Consider the following 22,824-nt stretch of genomic DNA (forward strand, 5'->3'; position numbering starts at 1 on the left):
CATTTATTGATATTTTTGAAGTATTAAATTACATTTAAAATCTATATAGATGCTGTAACCAATTCTTTTCATAAATTAATTGTAAATTATATGTAATCAATTTTTTAGATCTAAATCATGATTATAAATCAAACAAACCAAATAGTATTATAATCTATTAGTACACCTCTAACACAGCCTCCGCATAAATTACTAGAAAATGTAAAAGAAAATTAAAAATTCCTATTTCAGCACTGCCAGGAATACAATATTGCTTAAATATATTAAGAAAAATCTATATAACTTGTAGGATAACACATATAATGCTATACAAATAGTCTTTTTGAACAAGTTTCAAATATATTCTACACGACCTGCTATCTTATTAGGGACTTAAAAGTAATTAGTGTCTTAAATTATTTATAAACCGGTAATTTTCTCACAAATAATATAACTATAAATTTTATTAAATATTTCTAGTATAAAATTTTTCTTGAAATTTCATAAGCTGGAAGTGTCAATATTACTTGGAAGTATCAGTGCCATACTTTCTATCTTTTTATTACTGATTTTCAATTTAGACTTATTTTGAAAACCAAATTTACTCTATACCATTATGCTTAATAATGTAGTAAATGCATTTTTTAACATGGAATGTACATCTCCAGCTTCGAGTACAAAGCATTATGCGTATATAAAAAAGATATTCATAAACGATAGTAAATTATAGATCACTGAAACATAACCCTTCACCAAAAATGTACAGAATTTAAATATCAACAGTATAGCATTTATGTTCATCATTCTTTTTACAAATCCCATTTAACGATAACAAGTTGGTATCTATTTCAATAATGTACAATCAGATCTAATTAAGATAAACCTCTTTGTGGCTTAAAGAAATCTACAAAAAGCTAATGATAAAAGTATAAACTAATCATGGGTTTCATTTTAATGTAATAAAGCATATAAAGTATAATATTGATTTATAAAAACAAAACGAAAAATTTACTAAGTACTATTTTATGCAAATATTTTTTCATTACAAAATGAAAAGATATATTGAAAGACAATGACATAAAGAGAAAGGAACGTCCAATAAGAAATTTAGAAATATACAATAATTCGTACAAAGAGATTTAATAAATGTTTAACATGTAAAACTGCGTTCTTCTGTTAAAATGAAAAAAAAATGATAGTAAATGCATCGTGACTTAAATAACATTTTTAAACTTTTAATAAACGTAAGATGAAAAATGATATATTTTTCATACAGTTTTTTAAAAATGTGCTATCAAGTTGGACTTAACAGATTTTATTAATTACTGTTTCTTCATGCCTATTTTACACGTTAAATAAATGAGTATTGTTTAAGATTCTAAAATGAATTTCCTGTGAATTTTTTTGTCATTGAAATATTGTCGTTACAAGTGCTGAATTTGATTATGGAACTGCTATGGTATCAGTAATTGGACATGGTGTTACAGAAGTTTTGTAATGACAAAATGAGCAGTGCTTTTATATGACAGATTAACTATACAGTTATCACTAACTGAAGAGCTGCTCAGTGGCACGTTCCAAATCCCAATTGTATGAAGATAAAGCAACTCTTGCATTATGTTCTTCAATTCCCATATCTGTTAGTCGCCTTATTTTATCATCTAAATCAGGCATCTTTGCTGGTCCTGAAAAATATTTTTGATTATGGCAAAAACCAAAGTCAATTTAAAGTTTGCTGCTGTTATATGTCATAATTAATTCAATACAATTTATACTCACCACCTGCATATACATATGTCCAATGTTTGGCAGTTTGACGAAACATTTCTGGATGTTCTTTATATTGCCTAGCCACTACTGCATCTTGTGGATCATCTGGTTCTGCTGCAGACAGTAAAGCTTGTAGTGATAACAATACTGTACGTAAAGTCATAGCAGCAGCCCTAAAAGTCAGTACAAAGTACAAAATAAGCAAATAAATAAAATATGTAAAATTCATTTTTTATCTTATTTAAAAAAATTACATACCATTGGTCTTTCAATATATCTAAACATATAGCACCTGTTACTGAAGATATATTAGGATGCCATATTTTTGTTATGAATCGTACCTATAAAATATTATATAATCAATAAAATATAATAATTAAACTATAGAAAATGTATATAAATCAGTTCATCCATTTCTGGTTCTAGAACGTTTATAGAAAAAAAAATATTTACATATAAACTGATATTTAGTACAATATTTTTAATTACTTTACATTCTAGTATATCTTATACTAATTCAATAGTATGATAAAAATTTATAAATACAAGTGCAAGAAAAAGAACACAGAAAATGCTTTGTCATGTTTTAGGTTATATTAACCTGTCTTAATTTCGAACAGTACAAAATTGATACTTTATCATTAACATATATTAATCATATTGACTTACAAAGTGCTTACTTTAGGAGGATTGAAGGGATATGTCTCGGGAACTTTAATCTCGAGCACAAAATTACCTCCCTCATATGGTGTATCTGGTGGGCCCGCAATCTCACCTTTTAATTCAGTGAAACTATCATTTACCAATTCAACTTTAATTGCACATTTTGCAACCTACAACAAAATTTAATAAACAAATTATTAAAAAGTATGAATATTTTTATGGACAATTTTTTATGTTACTATTAAAAATTTCTCTTAAAGATACATACTTACATGAGTGAATGTAGCTATAATTTGCATGAAACAAAACTAATCTTACATTTTTTTTTACATCTATAAACAAATGAATAATAAAAACATAAAAATCAATAACATGAAAGCATAAGTGTGGGTTATTGCAATTGTCTAATGTATATTAATAAATGCTAAGTTATATAATTTCAAATACAAATTACAAAACATTTATTAGTTTTCATTAAACAATAATTTTCATTGTAATAGTACATACAAAGTGAGTTTTAAGAGTAGGTTCAAACTCTAACCAAATGACCTATTGACATTATCATCTGCATTAGAGTGATGTAATATCTTACAGTGATAATTTTCCATATTATCATAACATGAAGATTAAGACATTCTAATGCAATCTGTCTCTGTATAAACACGTGGAAATAATAAATAACATACGTTTTTGTAACATATAAAATGGATCTTTTAGAACAACACAAGCGCAAGCGAATATGTCAGTGTTCACAGAAACTTAAGGCAAATGGTATGTATTATTTCAATAATCTCATGAGCAAGGGCATGTGTCAATGATCAATTCTACATTTAAACATAAAACAAGTATGTATCATTTTGTATAATTGAACTTGCATATTGATTCATTGAAATATCTATATAATATAGAGAAAATTTATTCGTAATTATTTTTTTTTTTCTTCAAAGTAAGAATATTTGGTAGAAATAATTTTAAATGCATGAAAATAGAAGCATTCAATTGGCAAATTTCAACGAGCTGAAATGTTGATGACAGTCGAGAATATCATACAACAGGTGCCTACGCTTTGTTCGCGGTGATTTTCATCAACCAATGAATTGCAGCACATTTTTGTCACGCCACATATGAAACTTTTTCAGAATAGTATAATACAACTGTACGATGTCGTTCAGACATTTTAAAAACTACATTTTAAGTGAAAAACGAACGATATTTATTAACATTATAGGAAGCTATATTACTCACCTCTTCGCTTCTTATAACCTCTTTAAATTCGCGTTGGATTCTCAATGCCGCGATGTTCGCCATAGCTTCCGAATCGGTGAGACAGTCAGTACACTGTCATCGTCATTCGAATAGATTAACAAAGTTCGTTGAATGCGTCAACGTGCACAAACCTTTGAGGTAATAATATTTGAGTTTACTCTTTCTTTCTACTTAGAAAAACGATCGTTTTAACTCGTGCTCTACACTAAAATCTCCGCTCACGGATACATCCAATTTATCATTTAATCACTGCCGGCGCCACATTGATGAGAAAAGTTGACTGTCACCCGCTCATGTTCACCCTTTTGAATTTTGTCTAGATTCACGTCGTTCCTTGTTATAGCGCCAATTTATAAATTATTAAAAAAAAAAAAAAAAAAAAAAACGTAGGTCTCAATAATAGTTCAATATTTATGATTTACTCTGTATTTTTAATGAGCGTTTACAATTCACGTAATAACGAATATGCTTTAAAAAAATGAAAATGTATGGTGTAAATTAGTACGTGATAAATTTAAATTTGGGAACCAAAGTAGTTACTAATTCATTTTGAACTGCACGTGATAGAAAAATATAGGAAGCATAAGTTAAATCTAAAAATTACTTGCAACACGTGTAATTTTAAGTGCTATGAAGTTGGTTATTATCATAAAAAAATCATTAAACAAATGGTTAGATTACAGTAGTTAATCGAATCGCAACATAATTTTAAACTGTCATAAATAATATTTTTAAAAATGTCATGATTCTCATTAAATTGCAAAACAATCTTGTTGGTATTTTATTCTATTATTTTAATAAAAGAAAAAGGTAAAAATAATAAGAAATGCATTTGCGCGGTAATGTCCAACGCTCAATGGGCGGAGCATAGTATTATACATCACATCCGGTTTTAAGAGCGATCTGTGATTGGATAGTCTCGTTGTGGTTTCTGTTTTAGTGATGCCTGTGTCCCAGCCAGTGCGTGCCAAGAGTTTGTTACGCGCAAACTTAGAAAATTCTCGCGGGCGAATTTTGCAGAGCAGAATGCCAAATATCAAAGTCTTCAGTGGCACATCACATCCAGATTTGGCTCAACGAATTGTCGACAGACTCGGTATTGACATTGGAAAGGTTGTCACCAAAAAATTCAGCAACCTCGAAACATGGTAATGGTTGCATTCACCGCTATAACCACGTTATTATCATCGCGTTAAAGTAAGGTCTTGACCACGTGTCATTTCAAATTTCACTTAAATTTCATTTTTCTGATATGTTGTTCCACAAAACGTTAAAGTATTTTCATCACTCTTGTAACACTCTTTTTATATACTCATTAATTTATCAACCCTACCAAAGTGCAAACAACCCTGTCGCGCAAGGCCGGTTTTCTCATGTACCATCGAGCCGCGATGTTTAACTTGAAGGTCAACTAGTACAGTTATTAATACTCATTCTAATGAATTCTAACTTTAATGTGTTTTTACAAATATTGATATGCGATTATAGAGTATTTGAGCTTACGTGCAACCGTATGATAAATATATTTTACTGCTATGTTATTATTTGTTCATGTTCGGTTCTCATCATGAAGTATATAATTTTTTAATTGAAATAATCTCAAGCACGAAAGGAATCAAATAATGAACAAGAATAATTAAAATACATAGATCTCACTCTCATGTGTAACTTCAATTTATTAATAATAAGAGTAAAAAATAAAAAAGAATACCCTTAAACATATATAGTAAATTGACTGATATATTCTTTGGATTTATATTTACATGCTTTCAAATTCATTACCTTTTTATATACTGCTTTATATGCATCAAAAATTTTTATAATAATTATATTTATTTTGTTTACGATTCTGTTAGCGTGGAAATAGGAGAATCCGTTCGTGGAGAAGATGTATACATTGTTCAAAGTGGAAGCGGAGAAGTCAATGACAATTTAATGGAGTTATTGATTATGATAAATGCATGCAAAATTGCTTCTGCATCTAGAGTTACTGCTGTAATTCCTTGTTTCCCGTATGCAAGACAAGATAAGAAGGATAAGGTAGGATACATTGATAAGATAATGTGTTTGATTTATTTTTTTATCTATTACAGTATTATGCATAGAAATTCATGAATTTACAAATTTAGAAATTGATGATACTTTTATATAACTGATAAAGTCTAGATCATTTGGACATATGTTTCGTTCTGTTACTATATTTTACAAACATATTTGTAAGAAACTTATGCCAAAACATTTTATTTGTTTAGATTACACACGATGTATGATGGTAAATTTAACTTAGTGTGTTGTAACACTTGTTTGTTTTGTTTCATTTTATTGATTATCAAATCTGTAGTTCACTACTATCACTAGCATATTTATGTGTTCTCATTGTTTGTGGATAAAAATTAATGAAATCAATTAATTATTATTTTAAATGAAATATGTAAAAAATTGTGAATATAAAATACTCATATAACAAAATAGTTTAGAAGTCATGTTTTAGTGAATATTTTAGACACATAATAGTCATTTTGTTAATTTATGTCATTAATTAACATAAGTATATTGCTTACTATACAAATAAAATAAATACTCCTGTAGGGAAGAGAATGCTATGCTTTCAGTAGTATAATACTTGAATTCCTAATTTAGTCTTGTATATATCTATACATCTTTAGTTAAATTTATGTGCTTATTTCTCTCAAACTCTCTAATAATAATTATATTTCAAATAATTTATGTGATTGAAATTGCGCATTTTATGTCTTCTGTAATCATGAATACTGAAAAACATGACCCACATAATAAGGAAAATACTTGTCAAAGAAGGAGTTAAATTTTTTTTATATGATATCTTCACAGGGTGGTGATGGAGGTGACAACAGAAATTCTAAGAAACAAATTATCATGAAGTCAAACGAGTGGAAATTCAGGGTAATTTGTAGCGGTCTTTTTTTTTGCTCTATTATAATAGCTTTGCAACAGACCACTGGAGTAATATCACTTCTGGAACGCAAAACATGAGTTTTCATCATCATATAAGATATGCTTATAATTTTTTGGCTTACATCATTGGGTCGTACCAAATGGTACTCTTGTTTACCAATATTTCATTATTTATTGTTTCATACTTCTAAAATCATAACTAACATAAATTAAAATCAATATCTAATTTTGACACGTATTACAAGAAGTTTTAAATATACATGCAAAATTTTATATTAAAAAAAAAACAGTACACCAATATTGTATACACACTATTTTATAATATAGTATGCATGCAAACAATAAAAAAAATTATTATTCATTCATTTTACATATTTTATGGGATTGTTTATATATTATACATGAATATGAAATACATATTCTATGGATTATTTAATATAAATATTTAGATCTCATTCAACTTGCATGAATTAATTTTTTAAAAATAGTTTTAAGTGGTGTATATACATACATATAACATTATATTTCACAAAGTGGCACATGTTAATGAAGTAAAATCTTCAAAGTAGAACTTCATATAATTTTGCAATAAATAATTAACAAAGCTGTAAACATAAAGTACATCATAACTGAAACGGTGTGTTTAGTAATTATCAAAAGGTTATCAGAAGTTAGATAACCCATATAAATGTTGCGAAATTAATGTCAGAATTCATCGAGGGGGGTCTTTCGTGCATTCATACTATAATATTTATTCATTGAATGCAGTTTATTTCAAATTTCTTATTTTAAAGATATTAAGGTATTTTTTTAAAGATATTAATAAATACTCGATATAACATGTTACAAAAGAAATAAGCACAATGAAGGTATATTGATGTAATCAAAATTTAATTAAAATAAGAATTATTATATTTAATATAACTTTTAAAATTAATTTTTAAAAAATAAATAATTTGCTTTTTGCTTTAATTAAGTAATTTCCAAATAAACGGCTACTGAAGAAAAAAACATTATTATTACAATAATTTTTGTCAAAAAATTCATTTTACTTCTTTATAAATTTCTGAATAGTTGGGTATTTTCAGGATTTTGTGCCCGACCTCTCTACAGTGAGTATAAGAATAAAATTATAATGTTGTCGAGTGTAACGTTTGTAATTATAACTCGATGAACAATTTGACTTGTAATGTCATTTTTAGTTTTCAAAATTTTCTTTGTAGGACTAACAAAACTTATATTTGTTGCTATATAGCACAATGGTATCCCCATGAATGAATGAATGAATGAACTACTTCGTCATAGCATATTGATACCTGAATGAGAGGGCAAAATATTAATATAATAGCATTCTACATATATTTTTAATCATCTATATACATATAATGGGATATACACCTGTATGTTAAATGGGTACTAATCATTATGTTGCTAAAAATGTTGTTGTCCAAATATACTAATCATGAAGCGCCTATCTTATTAATGAAATAGTGCTTTGGCAAGAGAAAACTGTGATTGTGTTATTTTGGCAATAGAATGTTATGCCAATAAAATGATTTGCGAAGAAATACTATTTTTAAAATATTAACATTAATTAGCTTTTTTTAAAATTTATATCTATCGTAGATATAAAAGTTTATTAAGATTTAATGATTTTATTATTATTATTTTTCTGAGCATAATGCATTTATATTTGTTCAAAGAAAATTTCACTATGTTTATTATTATAACACCAATGGCATGTCAATGTATTTATTATATATTTTGATTTTAACTATGCTTATCTATAAAATTTACTTTATTTTTTTCTAAATATTTTCAAACATATGCAGAATTAAAAAATTAAAATGCATTGTGTTCTGTATTGTAATTTATAAGTTTGAATTTTGCTTTACTTACATTTTCCTTCTGAGTTTAACTGGGGTGCATTTGCAACATATTGTTTTTGTTTTTATCTGTATGTACACATGTACAATATATTTTTAATGAGTATTTCAGTACATAGCCATTGTATTGATATTTTGTCCCCTCCAAAAAATAAAAATTTAACTTTTGTTATATATCTTTTATAAAAATATATTTTTAATATTCTTTCATTTATTGACGTTATAAAGTGTTTCCTAAAATGTTTAAGAATTTTAATGGCAATTTTTTTCAAATTGCAGGATATTTCCAGTTGCAAATGGACTTCAGAGATTCATATAATTTCATTAAATAAAAATTTGTCGTTATCTTTCTTTTTCAGAGTCGTGCACCTATTTCAGCAAAATTAGTAGCAAATATGTTGTCAGTAGCAGGAGCTGATCACATTATTACGATGGATTTGCATGCTAGTCAAATACAAGGATTTTTTGACATTCCAGTTGACAATTTATTTGCTGAACCAGCTGTTCTAAAGTGGATTAAAGAAAATATTATAGAATGGCGAAATAGTATCATTGTTTCTCCAGATGCCGGTGGTGCTAAAAGGTAAAATTCAAAATTACCATTAATATAAGACAAATATATTATAGAAAGGTTATCTCAATAGGGTAACATCTATTGCTGACCGATTAAATGTTGAATTTGCTCTTATACATAAAGAAAGGAAAAAGGCAAATGAAGTTGCTAGTATGGTATTAGTTGGAGATGTAAAAGATAGAGTTGCTATTTTAGTAGACGATATGGCTGACACTTGTGGTACTATTTGTCATGCAGCAGAAAAACTTCTAGAAGCTGGAGCAACGAAAGTATATGCCATATTAACACATGGTATTTTCAGTGGCCCAGCAATTAGTAGAATTAACAATGCTTGTTTTGAAGCTGTGGTAGTAACAAATACCATTCCTCAAGATGGCCATATGAAGGATTGCCCAAAGATACAGGTAATTAAAAAATTATACATAATGAATTAATATATATTTAATATTATTACTTATGATTATACAGTAATGATATATAAAATTTTTATTTTTATATATTTTAGTGTATTGATGTATCAATGATGTTTGCTGAGGCTGTAAGGCGAACTCATAATGGTGAATCTGTATCGTACCTGTTTTCAAATGTACCGTATTAGATGAAAATCTTCCTGATAATATACTCTTTAAAACTATGTAAGAAGAAATATAATCTTTTTACATCCGCGTTTTCTGTTATTCTTAGTTTAAGTTTAAACTAATTTGCTTATAAGAGCAAACTTGGGGTAAACATATCCCGTTTTTAATTTTAAAATCATACATATTTTTTTCTTCAACAGACGTATATAGAAAATGACGTTAGATGGATAAAATGTACGATATTGTTCATTTTGATGGAAAAATAAGTTGATAAGTAACACAAAAGGAAGCTTTAAAGTAAAATTGTTTAAAAATAATTAAATTTTTGCTAGATTGCCACTTAACATGCAGAGAATATCATTATCTACTTAGAACATATAGTTATATTGTTTAACTTAATTTGTATGATATGAAATGACATCATGATCCTGACAGTTGTAAAACTGTATAGGTATAAAAAGTATTGTAACTGGTGCAAGTAGACGTTTATGCGATAACTACGCCGTAGAGGCATCATTTTTTTTACAATGACATGTAAGAATTTGCAATATATATGTACAATTTATCAATTGATAAACATGTCAGAACAATTAGCTTTTTACAACTCTGATATAATGTAGTATATATTGTAATATATTATGTATTACATTGTACTGCATACAATAGCGAAATAATGTCAAAAAGACATTGTATTTTTTTCGAGTATCTTTTACTATTACAGTTTTTTAAAAACAAAAAATTGCTATTTGTATGAACATATTTTTATTATAAAATTGTTCCTTCATTTCACAGAGGAAAGTGACTTTACAGTTAGCTTTGGACCAATATACGAAGATATAAGTCAATATAAATACATTGTTTACGTGCAAATTTTTCGTAATTCGATAAAAAAAATGCTACTTGTTAATGAATTGGGTATTATAATAAATATCTTCAGAAAAATGTAATTTTAATTCTTTATTATACTATAATAGAAAAATTATGTACATGATTATTCTATTATTAATTTAAATATGTTGGCTCATACTGATTAAGTGTTTAGAAATATCTTCCTTAAAAATTATATTGTGTATAAAATGTAATTGAAACAAGTATCCTAGAGTAGTTACTTTGTTAGCTAAATATCAAGTTGGTTTATTTTATTGTTAATCTATATGTTGTATTATAATACTCACACATTATTCAACAACATGACTCATAAATATTGTTTATTATACTGTAATAAAAATTGTAAAGAAATTGTTCATGACATATTTCACATAACTATAACACCAAATATTTTGTTGATATGACTAAGATTTTATATACACTCCATAACAAAAATATCTAACTTAATTTGTAATTTAATTTATAGTATTATGTGCAACAATTTAATGACAATGAACTGTGTAATTTTTGTATTCCAAATATATATACACAGTATGTAAGAATTTGAACATACAATTGACTCTCTTAAAATAATATAAATTAAAACTTTACCAAAGTACAAAACTGTTCTATTTACATGTCATCGTGTGCAACTAAAAATATTATAATTATATTTTTACATTTGTAAAAACTGTATGTTAAAAATTAATTTTAACGCTTTCAAATGTTTTGAAATAATATTATCTTTAATTCATAATTTTTTTGTATTTACCCTGTAATCTTCATTGTTTTGGATAAGATTGTACCAAATACAAACATACACAACGTAGAAAAATTTATAGAAATATATAGATAAATAAATTAGTTTCTACAATTTAACATATTTATATGTAAAAAATGAATTTACTGCTATATTCTTTGATTCTGTTTATGTTTTACAATGACCAGGTGGTAATGTTATATCAAAAACTACTGGTGGATTACTTGGTAAATAATTTAAATCGCATGTTGATGCGTTTACATATATGATTTTCCCATCAGATGAAATGCCATACCCTAGAACATAAGTATGTAATTCATGTGAAATAAAGAGGAATAAATTTAACAATATACCTTCATGTATGTGACCAAAAACATGATATTTTGGTTTAACTCGATTTTGAACTGTAGAAAGTAATTCCACACAGCCAGCTCTTACACCACTACAACATAAATCTCCATGTCCCACAGGGGGTGTATGTGTTACAAGAATATCTGTATCCGATGGTATCATTTCCCACTTTGAAAGACATGCTTCTCCACGAGGTACATTAAATGCCCACTTACAAAATTCTGGTTGCCTAAAATATAAAAGAAATTTTTTAGATAAACATGGTGTATATATATATATATATGGAGTGTCTGTATAATATATATAATGTAAAAATAAATATTTACCATGGTGTACCATATATTTTTATTCCATGTATTATAATTTCTGAATCTTCTAAATAGATACAATTTGTTAAATATTCTTTAACGTTAGAAGTTTGTATTGCTTCTGCAAGAGTATCCTTGGACATTCCTAATGTAGGTATATTGTCAAGAATACTGGTCCCTGTATGTTTTTGACGATTTCCACTGGTTTGCAAAGAGAAGGGATGAGTAAATGTAGGATCAAAACTAAGTTCATGATTGCCAGCTATAACAATCTTATTTTTATGTGGCAAATTACCTATAACAGAATTGTTATTATTAAATATTAGTATAAATGTATGGAAAACGAACATTTTTTTATTTCAAATTACCAATCCAATTATTAAATTCTATAACTTCTTGTAAACTACCACATTTTGTAAAATCTCCAGCATGTATGAACACATCTCCCATAGGTATGTCGAATTTTATAAATGGTGTTAATGAATGAGTGTCACTCATACAAACAATGCGAAGCTAAAATATAATTGAACATTACGATAAATTGATTTTTATTTCTAATGTTAATAACATACGAATTTTATATATTGTTCACTATAGGTTAGGTTCGGCGAATGTTTGTAATAAAAAACATGACAAGAAATTCGAAAAGTTTACCTTATCATCTGGGGCTTCGGTTGTTGGAAGTTTGGTATTTATTTTAATAACTTTCTGTTGCTCTGACAATTCACGCCAAGCTGCTGTAGGATTGTTTGTTAAAGGATGAATCTCTATCTTCATGCTGAGAAGATTATGGCAGTCGCTTGTCAATTTCAATTGTTATAGTAACAGTAAAATTAACATACATAATATGTTATTTAATATGCAGCTACTTTTCTACATGTATTAATTTAACTTCATATTGTATCTTTCATAAAAAATAATAATAACTTGCTCGGTAAAGACGGCTCAACATTGACCGATAGACTTGTTTTCTTTTCTTATTACATCTTAAACGATTTCTATTTCACTTATATATATTTTCACAACAAGTTGTTATTCATTAACGAATGAAATAAACACGTATTAAATCGTTAAATAATTTAAATTCATTTTAACGTAATTTTTAAATTTTTTGAAAATATTTCAATGTCGGAGGAACGACCAAAATTTTCGCGCCTGCTCATGTATATAGGAAATGATACGTCAGTATTTAAATAATTTCATCGGCATTAAAATTTAATAAATCTTATGTATAAAAAGGAAATTATAATTACAAAAATTACTTAATCTAAAAATGTATATTTACCAAAAGCAAAAAATTATAACATATACGATTATAAGATTAACGATCAATTACTTACGATTAATTACAATATCTCCATAGGAGATAATTAGCAGGTGCACAGGTGGACACGTGGACACATGACACATGACACATGTACACAATGCGTACTTTGCATGCATACACATATATATGTGTATATTTCATAGTGTGAGTCGTGTAGTTTCAATACGTACTTTGAACCATTATTTGTAATAACTCTGATAACTTCGATATCTTTTTATTTTATAAAAATTTTCTTTACAGCAAGTGTTTTTGATATAAATTTTATGTTCAATAGGTTCAGAAGTAACTAGTGAAAAACTAACGTACAGTAAAAACAAACAGAAGTCAAAATGTTTTCACGATCGGTAAGTAAATTACAAAGATATGAACTTTTATAGTGTGTAAAATCTTCAATTGTTTTATTAAATTGTTATATTAAAGCATTGAAATTAATAGTACTATATGGTTTGTTAGATGCTGAAAAGTGTAACATATCAAAATCTACTGAGAACATTTTCATCAAAGGCTGATTATGCTACAGGGTACAACTTTGGTTAGTACAACAAATAGAATGTAAAAATAACATAATTATATTTGTAAAAATAAAAATATTTTTCATTATATATATAATATATAACACTCATATGTAATATACACACTTCAGAACTAAATGATATGCAAAGAGAAATGCAGGAATTGGCACGTAAATTTACAAAAGAAGAAATTATTCCAGTAGCTGCCGAATATGATAGAAGTGGAAAATATCCATGGGATATTGTAAAAAAAGCATGGAGTTTGGGTTTGCTGAATAAACATATTCCTGAACATTGTGGTATAATTATATCATTTAAAAAACCAGATAGAACTGAGAGATAAATTATAAATATATAAATTATTGTTACAGGAGGAATGAATGTTGGTATTTTTGATGGTTGTTTAGTGGGAGAAGAATTTTCTTATGGTTGTACAGGAATAGGAACTGCACTAGAAGGATCAGGATTAGGCGTAAGTTTATTTTACAATGTTCTTATATTTATATTGGTACTTATTACTATTGGTGCTTTAAATTGTTTTAACAGCAAGCTCCTGTAGTTGCATTTGGCACAAAAGAACAACAAAAAAAATATCTTGGAAGACTCATCGAAGAACCACTTGTTGCTGTAAGATAATTAAATTTATTAATTTGTAGCAATTCATTACACTTACAATATAAAAATTACAGGCATACTGTGTAACTGAACCTGGAGCTGGATCAGATGTGGCAGGTATTAGAACAAAAGCTGAAAAGAAAGGAAACGAGTGGATCATTAATGGAACAAAAATGTGGATAACAAATGGAGGTGTTGCTAATTGGTCCGTTGAGTTTATCAATAACTTGTTTGTCATTAAATTATGTCAATAGTTACTATATAACAAAATTACTTATTTATATAGGTACTTTTTATTAGCAAGAACAAATCCTGACCCGAAAGCTCCAGCTAATAAAGCTTTCACAGCTTTTATCGTTGAACGCGAAACTGAAGGTTTAACACCTGGGCGAAAAGTAAATTTTATTCTTAATAAAAATTTGCATTTTTTGGTACAAAATAAATTATTTATTTATAATTTATTTTGTAATAAAATAGGAAATGAACATGGGTCAGAGAGCTTCCGATACTAGAATGATAACATTTGAAGACGTTCGTGTTCCACAAGAAAATGTTTTAGGCAAGGAAGGCGAAGGATTTAAAATCGCCATGAAAACTTTTGACAGAACTAGACCAATGGCACGTAGATAAAAATACTACTTAACTAAAGATAGTTAATTATAAAACTATAATATTCAAATGTTTCATATTCTATTTATAGGTTGCCACCGCAGCTGTTGGTTTAGCTAGAAGAGCTCTTGACGAAGCTACAAAATATGCAACGGAACGTAAAACATTTGGTAAACCAATAGCAGAACATCAAGCTGTAGCATTTATGCTCGCAGATATGTCGATCGGTGTTGAAACTGCCAGACTTGCTTGGATGAAATCAGCTTGGGCTGCCGATCACAATCTTCCAACAACCACAGTTCTTGCCAGTATTGCAAAGTGTTACGCTGGTGATGTAGCTAACAAATGTGCAACAAATGCTGTTCAAGTATATCATTATTATGCAACGTATTTATTTTTCTTATAAACTAAAACGAAAGCAATTATTTTATATTCGATATTTCACTTACAGATCTTTGGCGGTGCTGGTTTCAACACCGAGTATCCGGTAGAAAAATTAATGCGTGATGCAAAAATTTATCAAATTTATGAAGGTACTGCGCAAATTCAGAGAATTATAATCTCGCGTTATTTGATTAATGAGGCTACTCAAAAAAATGCGTAATACTTTAAATAAGAAGTTTATTTCCAACGTTAACTCAGAATAATATTTTATATGTATTTTTGCGATCTCTAATTCGCCGAATTTTTACGGTATATGCTACGTATATATATGTGTGTATATATATATATATATATATTTTATAACATTTTGTATGGTTGTTACAACACTTTATATATTATTAAACATTAAAATTTTACAACTTGTTAATTTTGTCTTATCACTTTGAAATATGTTTGCATTTTATTTTAGGGAAGCTCAAAGCGGGAAGAACATGGCGATTTTGCATTTCATATTTCGCGCTAATCAGTGTTAGATAGCGCTGCAAACGTTGTTCGAAAGCGTTAGTCAAGTGTATTGTACAATGAAAAGGGATTACATCGCATTATGTCCGTCAGGTCATAGTTTTTACACGGTTATATTTGGTGAAGTCGTGCGTGGCGAGTTATGCAACATTTGGTGTAAAAGCGCTCCATAATAAGGCGTCCAGATATTGTGACACCTGACCTACTTAGACGGTATCGTCGTATTTAAGACAGTGGTAAATTGACAACATTTATAACGTGAAAAACGCATTTAACAGCTTTTCAATTTGCAGATTCTCACTGCCTGCAAACACCACGGAACTAGGAAATCTTTCGGAAATTGCGTCTTTCCGTGATACATTATTGGAACACAGTGCCGTGATTAGTAAAACCTGGTACCCACACAAAACCTCGCTCGATACGTTCCTCCTCTCAAAATACTTTCTCTTTTGTTGCTGTTCGATGTGGTACAAATTAAAAGTAAACGGTCACCTGATTACATTAGTGCTCGAGACGACGAATTTCGTCAAGCTCTTTCTACGTCATGCGACATTTTTGTAGAGATTGGTACAGCTAATATTTTCCCTTTCGTTACCCACTGCCGTATCTACGAATGGTAAAATTGGGCGCAAATCAAACGGTTAGCTTATTTTTACGAAATGGACGTGTCACAGCATAGATTAACATTCTTCGACTTCAATTCTTTTTTATGTTCGAATATTTAAATTTTATTTGTCTTTTTTAACGCGTCGTTACCAAGTATCTTTTAATTTTATTCGAGGTTACAGTTACAGACTCATCGAAGCATTTGGCCATTAAATGATTCGATGGAGCGCAATGACTCGGGGAATTAAATTCTTTTTGTAACGTGACAATACATTCTGGTACTCGAAATTCATTGAGATAAAGTCTATTGCCGCGTAAATCGTAGATCAACGAGGAAGTCTAAAGAAATTTTTTCATTTCATCTGTTCGAGCTTCGATCGTACAGATAAACCGCGTCCAATTTCACGTTCGAATCGAATGCCTGTGCCTGTCGATCGAGAGGATCGCGCGATCATGGCACGGAGGAACCGAGTTGAACAAGTAAGCTCGATATAGATAGATGTCGCGGAGAAATGGCAAGAGTTGTCAAAAGGTGGATGATTAGAAGCGTGATTTGGGCGCGTGGCATCGATAAAGAGCGTCGACGGCTTAGGGCACCGGCACTGAGCACACGGTCCTGGAACTCGTGCTGTCAGAGCGCAACGGTGCGCCGGACGCTCGCTTGACTAAGGGAGTGCCCGTCCCGATGCAAAGTGTAAGTGAAGTGGCCTACAGACCTACATTTGTCTAACGTTCGATTTTTTTCGAGCCGGCGGACAGGAGGTTAATAATCCGCGCGGGGCTCATTTTTCCGCGGGCGTGTGTGATGTCGCTGTTGTGTAATATACTGATGTTTGGTTGAAAGAGACGGTGTAGTTTCGGTACGCTCAGACGGCGCTGGCCGGCGCGGGGAGCGTAGTAGTAAAAAGAGAGGAGGACAGCAAGAGCGTGCGCACACGGGAAGAAAGAGAGAAGGTGACAGAGAGAGAGAACATACACAGAGAGAGGAGCGCGAGGAGGAGAGAGTGAGAGGGAGAGAGAGGGGGGGCAGAGATACAGATAGAAAGAAGGAAGGAGATCGAGCTCCCGCGGTTCCGTTGGTCGGACAAAGATAAAGAGAAAGAGACCGAGACGGGGACAGACAGATAGATAGACGGGGGTGAGAAAGAGAGCGAGGGCACGTAAGAGAGTGTGTAGGTGTTTCGAGAGAAGTGCGTGCGCTCGAGGACGACGTGCAGGAGGAGGGACCCCCGTCTGTCTGTCTGCTGGAATGCACGAGGGCCGAATGGCTACGGGGACAGGGGAAGGTGGGGGCCACAAGGCCCTCGAGAACACCACCGCGACTGCCCTTACGGAATCATCGTCGTCATCGTCATCGTCATCGTCGTCCTCCTCCTCCTCCTCGGTACCGATTCTCACTGAAAGCAACACTAATTTACCTTTGCCGGGACCTCAGCAACAAACCATTCATCAGGTACAACAGCAACAGCAAGCTCAACAACAACAACAACAACAACAACAACAACAACAACAACAACAACAACAACAACAACAGCAGCAGCAGCAGCAGCAGCAGCAACCGCAATCACAGCAGCAACAAACGCACTCACGACCACCGGCTAACCTGGTCACCGATCTGCCAACGAACAATGCATCAGGTAACCTCAACCACTCATCTCTATGCTCTTCTTGCCGAGTTCTTTGTTGCCGCGGTATACCGCTTGCCAAACTATCTTCGTCTTTCTCCAGCTACTTTGCCTTGTTTCTACGCCTCACTCTCACTCTTTGCCATCTTTCTCCTTCTCGCTTTCGCTTTCGCTTTCAACCGTTCCCCTCTCACTTCGTGCGTGCTGTCTTTCGTCCTTTTCTTGCTAACGTTTGCACGTTGCACGGTCTTCCCTCTTTCCTCCTTCCACCCCTCCCTCCTTTTCATTCGGCTCTTTTTCTCTTTCCCACTCGCTCGTTTGCTCTTTCTCTCTTCCACTCATTTTTATTTCTATTGTTCGCACGATTGGAAGTACATATGTATATGTGTTTATACTTGCATCGCTCATTCGATTCGATTCACCTCCGAAATTACACACTCTAATTCTTCCTCATTGCGCAGACACAGCAGCACGTTTTTTTTCTTTTTTTTTTTTTTGAAGTAATTTTCCTGCTTTGCAATTCGCTTCGCACCGCTCGACTTTTTTTACGCTCATCAATAGCAAGCGGAATTAGCAATTATGTTCTAACAGGAACATCGATATCGATATTAATAATATCACATCTCGTCTGAAAACCCACGCCGCGATAGCGAATTCTATTCATCGATTCTCTCTGTTCAACCAATGCGGCATACGTGTCTGTTGTCTGTTAATTCCCTGTCGGTAATCTTTATCTATATCTGCATCGTTAAACGGTAGTTAATCGCGAAGGTGTCGAGCGCAACAATCGTGCCGATACGATTTAAACTACCCGCCGTTTCGAAGGCGTACTTAATTCCATATGGGAACGAGTTTCCCGCTTGAAATGTTCCTAGCAGCGTCGCCTGAAAGCAAAACTACGGCAAAGAAAAAGGAAAAAAAAAAAAGCTCTAGACGTAGGCAATTAGGAGGCGATAAAAATGCACGAGATCGTGCGAAGTAACCTGGCAAAGGTGGTTTTTTTTTATGAGGGGGAGGGGGGATAAGGACGATAAGAAACGACAGAAAAGTAGGTGGAATCAGATATCGTGCATCAGGGCGTGCGCTCTCGCATTTTATTGGCACGCGGTGAAATTCAGTTGGCCGCACATAGGATAGATCCCATTGGAGGGTTGCGCGGGTTCCTCGAACGACGCGGCGGAGCGCGCAACAGGCGTTTCCCGGCGAAAGAATTCTGCAGCAGCGAAAATGCAAACCGAGTCGTGGTGGCCCGGTCGCTGCCACATCCCGTCTCAGATTTAGAACAGACAACCTTCGAGCGTTTTCTTTATGAACGTGGCAGCAACCGCCACTCGGACCCTTTGCGAACGCGAAACAGCGATATTTCGCTTTCGCTTGTGCCTCGTGGCATTTAACGTGGTAGATAGTTTAAATTGATCGCGAAAATTTTCAGAGACAGTCACGTATGAAGAGCACGCGAGAAGAGCGCGACAAATTTATTCTTTTGGTTTAGAGATGTAATTTGATTGACAAATATGATAATTAAATAGAATCAACGCGTTTGATAAATAGTTTTAAAATATTTGTGTTACCTAGTAGTCCATCTGTATCTCAACTATAGGTGGCCTTCATTTATTTGAAATTTTGATTAAAAAAAAAAAAAACAACAATCAATCAATATAGCGGAGAAAATCAGTAGACTGTTATCGTATCTACGAATATAAACTGTTTGTTCCCTGATAAAATTCGATTAAATTTTCTCTGTACTTTAAATGGAGTACTACCTTCTCAATCATTTGCCAAGATACAGACTTTCTCTTGAAATTTGCCTTCTCTCCTTTGGCAGCGCTCGCGTTTACCCGAAGAGAACATTTTGAGGTAATACGGCTCTTAAGAGTACTGGGTAGGCTAGTCGAGCACCGAAGAGGTTTTTTCTCGTACCATTAGACGCACGCGAATCCGTGTCAAAGTGCCCCCCCGGCTAGCAAGAATATCTAATTACTCGGTAAACAAGTAAGTCGTTTTGCCACGAGGGCAGCCGTCTTATTCGAGCTCGAAGGAAGCTTCTCTCTTTCTCTCGGTCGGTTTCTTCAGCCGGGTCGTTGTATCTGAGATCTTGTTAGCTATCTCTCTGTAGGGTTAAATTCACTGTACGATTAAAATCCACGAAACTTCACGGTTGGAAACGTAAGTGGAAAGTATAGAATAATACTTACAATTTAGTGTTTTACGATTCGTCTGTCCACTGGATATTAAATATACATTTTCAGTTTGATTTCAAATTTCACCATTGCAAACACGGCGGCCGTGCCTCGCTGTGTAATGTTAATGATACTTTAAAATGTTTTGCACAACGTACAAGTATCCGTTACATACAAAATGGTGGACAAAAGTATAAGATTTCTGGTACAAGTGTACACAAACGAGAAGAAAAATGTCTAAAAGAAATGCTATATAAATTCTTATATAGCTCGATTTATGGAAATGTTAATGAAAATTACACAACTTTAATTTGTACGTGGTATACGAGTCTACCAGGTTTTTGCAGGGTGTCTTGTAATTTTATTCTTCTACGGTTCGACCTGTCGCGTATTTTCTACACAGATTCGAGCAAAATTGAAGATGCATGTATCTACATCTAAGATACATAGAAGAGGAGCGAGCGAGCTTTTAATTTCCTTAACCGTGACGGGCGGGTTACGTATCGATTCGGGTGGAAAAGGTGGGTCAAAAAGGTGGCCCGCGTGTAACAACTCCAATTTCCCCGGTGTTCGCCGATAAAGATGTCAAGTATGAATATTCATAGCTCTCGCCAGCATTAATGCAGATAATTAGCTGCATTGTGGCATTGCGCGATTACGCGGGTTCGTTACAAAGATACAAGCCTGCTCCTCGTTTCGCGTCAAGGGCATTTCGTCTACTCTATTTTCTCGTTTCGCGATCGCCCGTTTTTCCTTTTCTCTCCTTTTTCTTTTTACCTTCTTTTCCGTTCTTATTCGTCACTTATTGCTTCTCGTCCTTTGTCGCACCATCCCTTTAACCGCATTTACAAATTAGCGCTCCCGTTTGCGAGCTGCTCTGCCGCCGATACCACTCGCGCAGGCGACGTGTTAAATCTACTCGAGCATGGCAATTCGTTCGCGATACAAAAGCTTAGGCCACCTGAGAAGAATGAAAAAAACGCGTTATCGGAACGTTGTAACACACTTGTTAACGACAGTCTCGAACATATAATCGCGTTTCAACTGTCTTTTACGCAAGTTCTCCGGGTTGGGCTGCGAATGTTTATATGTTGAGACGTGTGGAATGTAACACGCAAATAATATCTAGAAAATATTAATTATTATTAATTATTAATTTATAATAGTTATTTATATTATTATTATTATTATAAATTAATAATTAATAATGATTGTATTTAATATAATAATATTATTATAAATATATTATTTAATTTATTTACAATAATATTATTATTAAGATCTATTATTATTAATATTATTATCAATGTTTAGTGTAAATCGCAGTCATTACGATATTACTTGTTGTCAGTGAATGAAATATTTTTCTTCTTATTTGTAATAATTCGTTTATTTATTAGAGGATATAGATTAATAGCAATAAATGGTATCAAAGTTTGGAGCATCCTAAGAATTTTGGATGGAACTGTGTTTTTTCGGCAGATCGAGTTACCGTTGTTGTTCGAGTTATATTTACGACGAAAAATATAGAATTCGTGCATCTATTTATTTTTTGAATACGATATTAATGTGCTCTAAATTCTTAGATGATAGTGTACGTTTAGGAACGAATACATTCTTAATATCTTACACGTTTCTCGTTTGATATTAAATTTTCAGACGTGATATTACTTTTAATTATCAAACTGGTTATTTTAGCGAGCACTCAAAACGATTAATTGCACCCACTAAAATATGAGATTTTCTGCGAACATTTGTTAATAGTCCATTCGGTGCGAGGTTGATGTATAATTATTTCTCGTTAAATTAATAATTTCGATATCAAACGACGATGATTAAATATTATTAAATATCGATCGATTAAATAATGACCATTTTGAAATGACTAATTAAGCAAAGGAAGATCTTTTTACTGGAAATGTAAAAATCGTCCTCAAACGCGTTGAGATTTGAAAGACTTCGATCAGAATACAAATTTTGATCTTTGTTTTCCAATTCGTTTGCTCGATCTTTTTCGTGGATTCTTCGTAGAATCTTCGCGGGAGGAAAGAGAAAAATATAAAAATCGAATTATCGACACGTCTTCCTCTTCTTCTTCTCCGCCCTCCTCCCCCCGACTTTTAAGAATTACGCAATCGGTTGTAACTCGACGCGTGATAGGCGATACGGCTGCAAAATTAGCGGTGCACCAGATAACATAGGAAATGACATGAAATTATCAGCCGGAAGTATCGTTCCGACTTGGCTGCAAAGATTCGATAGCGTTTCTTTCGATTTTCACGCGTCCTCTTTTTCATCGTGAAATTCGTCCCCTTTTCGTACGGAGAATTCATACAGCCCATTTTCATGCAACGTTCATCAACAATTGCGATTTTTATTTTCGTGTCATGGAAGAAATATTGTGAAAGTTTTCTTCGGAGATCACGTGGATCGGATATAGATCAATATATTCAAATTCATGCTCATACTTCAAATATTCTGCATTTTTTTTTTTTTTTTTTTTTTTTT

At 31.8% G+C, this 22,824-nt stretch overlaps 5 protein-coding genes across 14 annotated transcripts; 3 read left to right on the forward strand and 2 right to left on the reverse strand.

The window, feature by feature from the left end:
- Positions 1 to 317: 317 nt before the first annotated feature.
- On the reverse strand, positions 318 to 3,997 carry LOC122534650 (ubiquitin-conjugating enzyme E2-22 kDa). Of its 3 annotated transcripts, none has more exons than XM_043665501.1 (6): positions 3,658 to 3,997; positions 2,685 to 2,744; positions 2,430 to 2,582; positions 2,008 to 2,090; positions 1,759 to 1,922; positions 318 to 1,664 (listed from the first exon to the last, which is right to left on the reverse strand). In XM_043665501.1, the coding sequence occupies exons 2-6, from the start codon at positions 2,709 to 2,711 to the stop codon at positions 1,528 to 1,530; spliced, it is 564 nt and encodes a 187-aa protein (XP_043521436.1). In that variant the 5' UTR covers positions 2,712 to 2,744; positions 3,658 to 3,997; the 3' UTR covers positions 318 to 1,527. The 3 variants fall into 3 exon arrangements, with proteins under 3 accessions (XP_043521436.1, XP_043521437.1, XP_043521435.1); XM_043665502.1 differs by lacking the exon at positions 3,658 to 3,997 and adding an exon at positions 2,920 to 2,935; XM_043665500.1 differs by lacking the exon at positions 2,685 to 2,744 and having other exon boundaries at positions 3,658 to 3,995.
- On the forward strand, positions 3,043 to 9,706 carry LOC122534648 (ribose-phosphate pyrophosphokinase 1). Of its 5 annotated transcripts, none has more exons than XM_043665492.1 (7): positions 3,043 to 3,183; positions 4,619 to 4,826; positions 5,535 to 5,718; positions 6,529 to 6,600; positions 8,858 to 9,081; positions 9,143 to 9,476; positions 9,578 to 9,706. In XM_043665492.1, the coding sequence occupies exons 1-7, from the start codon at positions 3,117 to 3,119 to the stop codon at positions 9,668 to 9,670; spliced, it is 1,182 nt and encodes a 393-aa protein (XP_043521427.1). In that variant the 5' UTR covers positions 3,043 to 3,116; the 3' UTR covers positions 9,671 to 9,706. The 5 variants fall into 5 exon arrangements, with proteins under 5 accessions (XP_043521427.1, XP_043521429.1, XP_043521430.1 ...); XM_043665494.1 differs by lacking the exon at positions 6,529 to 6,600 and adding an exon at positions 7,701 to 7,724; XM_043665493.1 differs by having other exon boundaries at positions 3,060 to 3,257.
- A 1,685-nt stretch (positions 9,707 to 11,391) lies between these two features.
- On the reverse strand, positions 11,392 to 13,380 carry LOC122534649 (metallophosphoesterase domain-containing protein 1). 3 transcript variants are annotated; one of them, XM_043665498.1, is made up of 5 exons: positions 13,277 to 13,380; positions 12,591 to 12,714; positions 12,305 to 12,449; positions 11,955 to 12,231; positions 11,392 to 11,857 (listed from the first exon to the last, which is right to left on the reverse strand). In XM_043665498.1, exons 2-5 carry the CDS (start codon positions 12,711 to 12,713, stop codon positions 11,446 to 11,448), a joined length of 957 nt encoding a protein of 318 aa, XP_043521433.1. In that variant the 5' UTR covers position 12,714; positions 13,277 to 13,380; the 3' UTR covers positions 11,392 to 11,445. The 3 variants fall into 3 exon arrangements, with proteins under 3 accessions (XP_043521433.1, XP_043521434.1, XP_043521432.1); XM_043665499.1 differs by lacking the exon at positions 13,277 to 13,380 and having other exon boundaries at positions 11,392 to 11,573; positions 11,631 to 11,857; positions 12,591 to 12,990; XM_043665497.1 differs by lacking the exon at positions 13,277 to 13,380 and having other exon boundaries at positions 12,591 to 13,030.
- A 49-nt stretch (positions 13,381 to 13,429) lies between these two features.
- LOC122534647 (probable medium-chain specific acyl-CoA dehydrogenase, mitochondrial) lies at positions 13,430 to 15,734 on the forward strand. 2 transcript variants are annotated; one of them, XM_043665489.1, is made up of 11 exons: positions 13,430 to 13,448; positions 13,538 to 13,607; positions 13,717 to 13,795; positions 13,907 to 14,074; positions 14,147 to 14,247; positions 14,322 to 14,402; positions 14,465 to 14,595; positions 14,677 to 14,785; positions 14,868 to 15,008; positions 15,091 to 15,366; positions 15,451 to 15,734. In XM_043665489.1, the coding sequence occupies exons 2-11, from the start codon at positions 13,593 to 13,595 to the stop codon at positions 15,601 to 15,603; spliced, it is 1,254 nt and encodes a 417-aa protein (XP_043521424.1). In that variant the 5' UTR covers positions 13,430 to 13,448; positions 13,538 to 13,592; the 3' UTR covers positions 15,604 to 15,734. The 2 variants fall into 2 exon arrangements, with proteins under 2 accessions (XP_043521424.1, XP_043521425.1); XM_043665490.1 differs by lacking the exon at positions 13,430 to 13,448 and adding an exon at positions 13,461 to 13,479.
- Positions 15,735 to 15,858: 124 nt separating this feature from the next.
- LOC122534646 (PH domain-containing protein DDB_G0275795-like) lies at positions 15,859 to 18,452 on the forward strand (the record flags this gene model as incomplete). Its single annotated transcript, XM_043665488.1, has 2 exons — positions 15,859 to 16,141; positions 16,199 to 18,452. A coding segment is annotated over exon 2 (692 nt), but the record flags the coding sequence as incomplete, so codon positions are not given.
- Between the last annotated feature and the right edge of the window lie 4,372 nt (positions 18,453 to 22,824).

This window comes from Frieseomelitta varia, unplaced genomic scaffold, assembly GCF_011392965.1.
Source record: "Frieseomelitta varia isolate USP_RPSP 00005682 unplaced genomic scaffold, Fvar_1.2 scaffold_620, whole genome shotgun sequence".
NCBI lineage: Eukaryota > Metazoa > Arthropoda > Insecta > Hymenoptera > Apidae > Frieseomelitta > Frieseomelitta varia.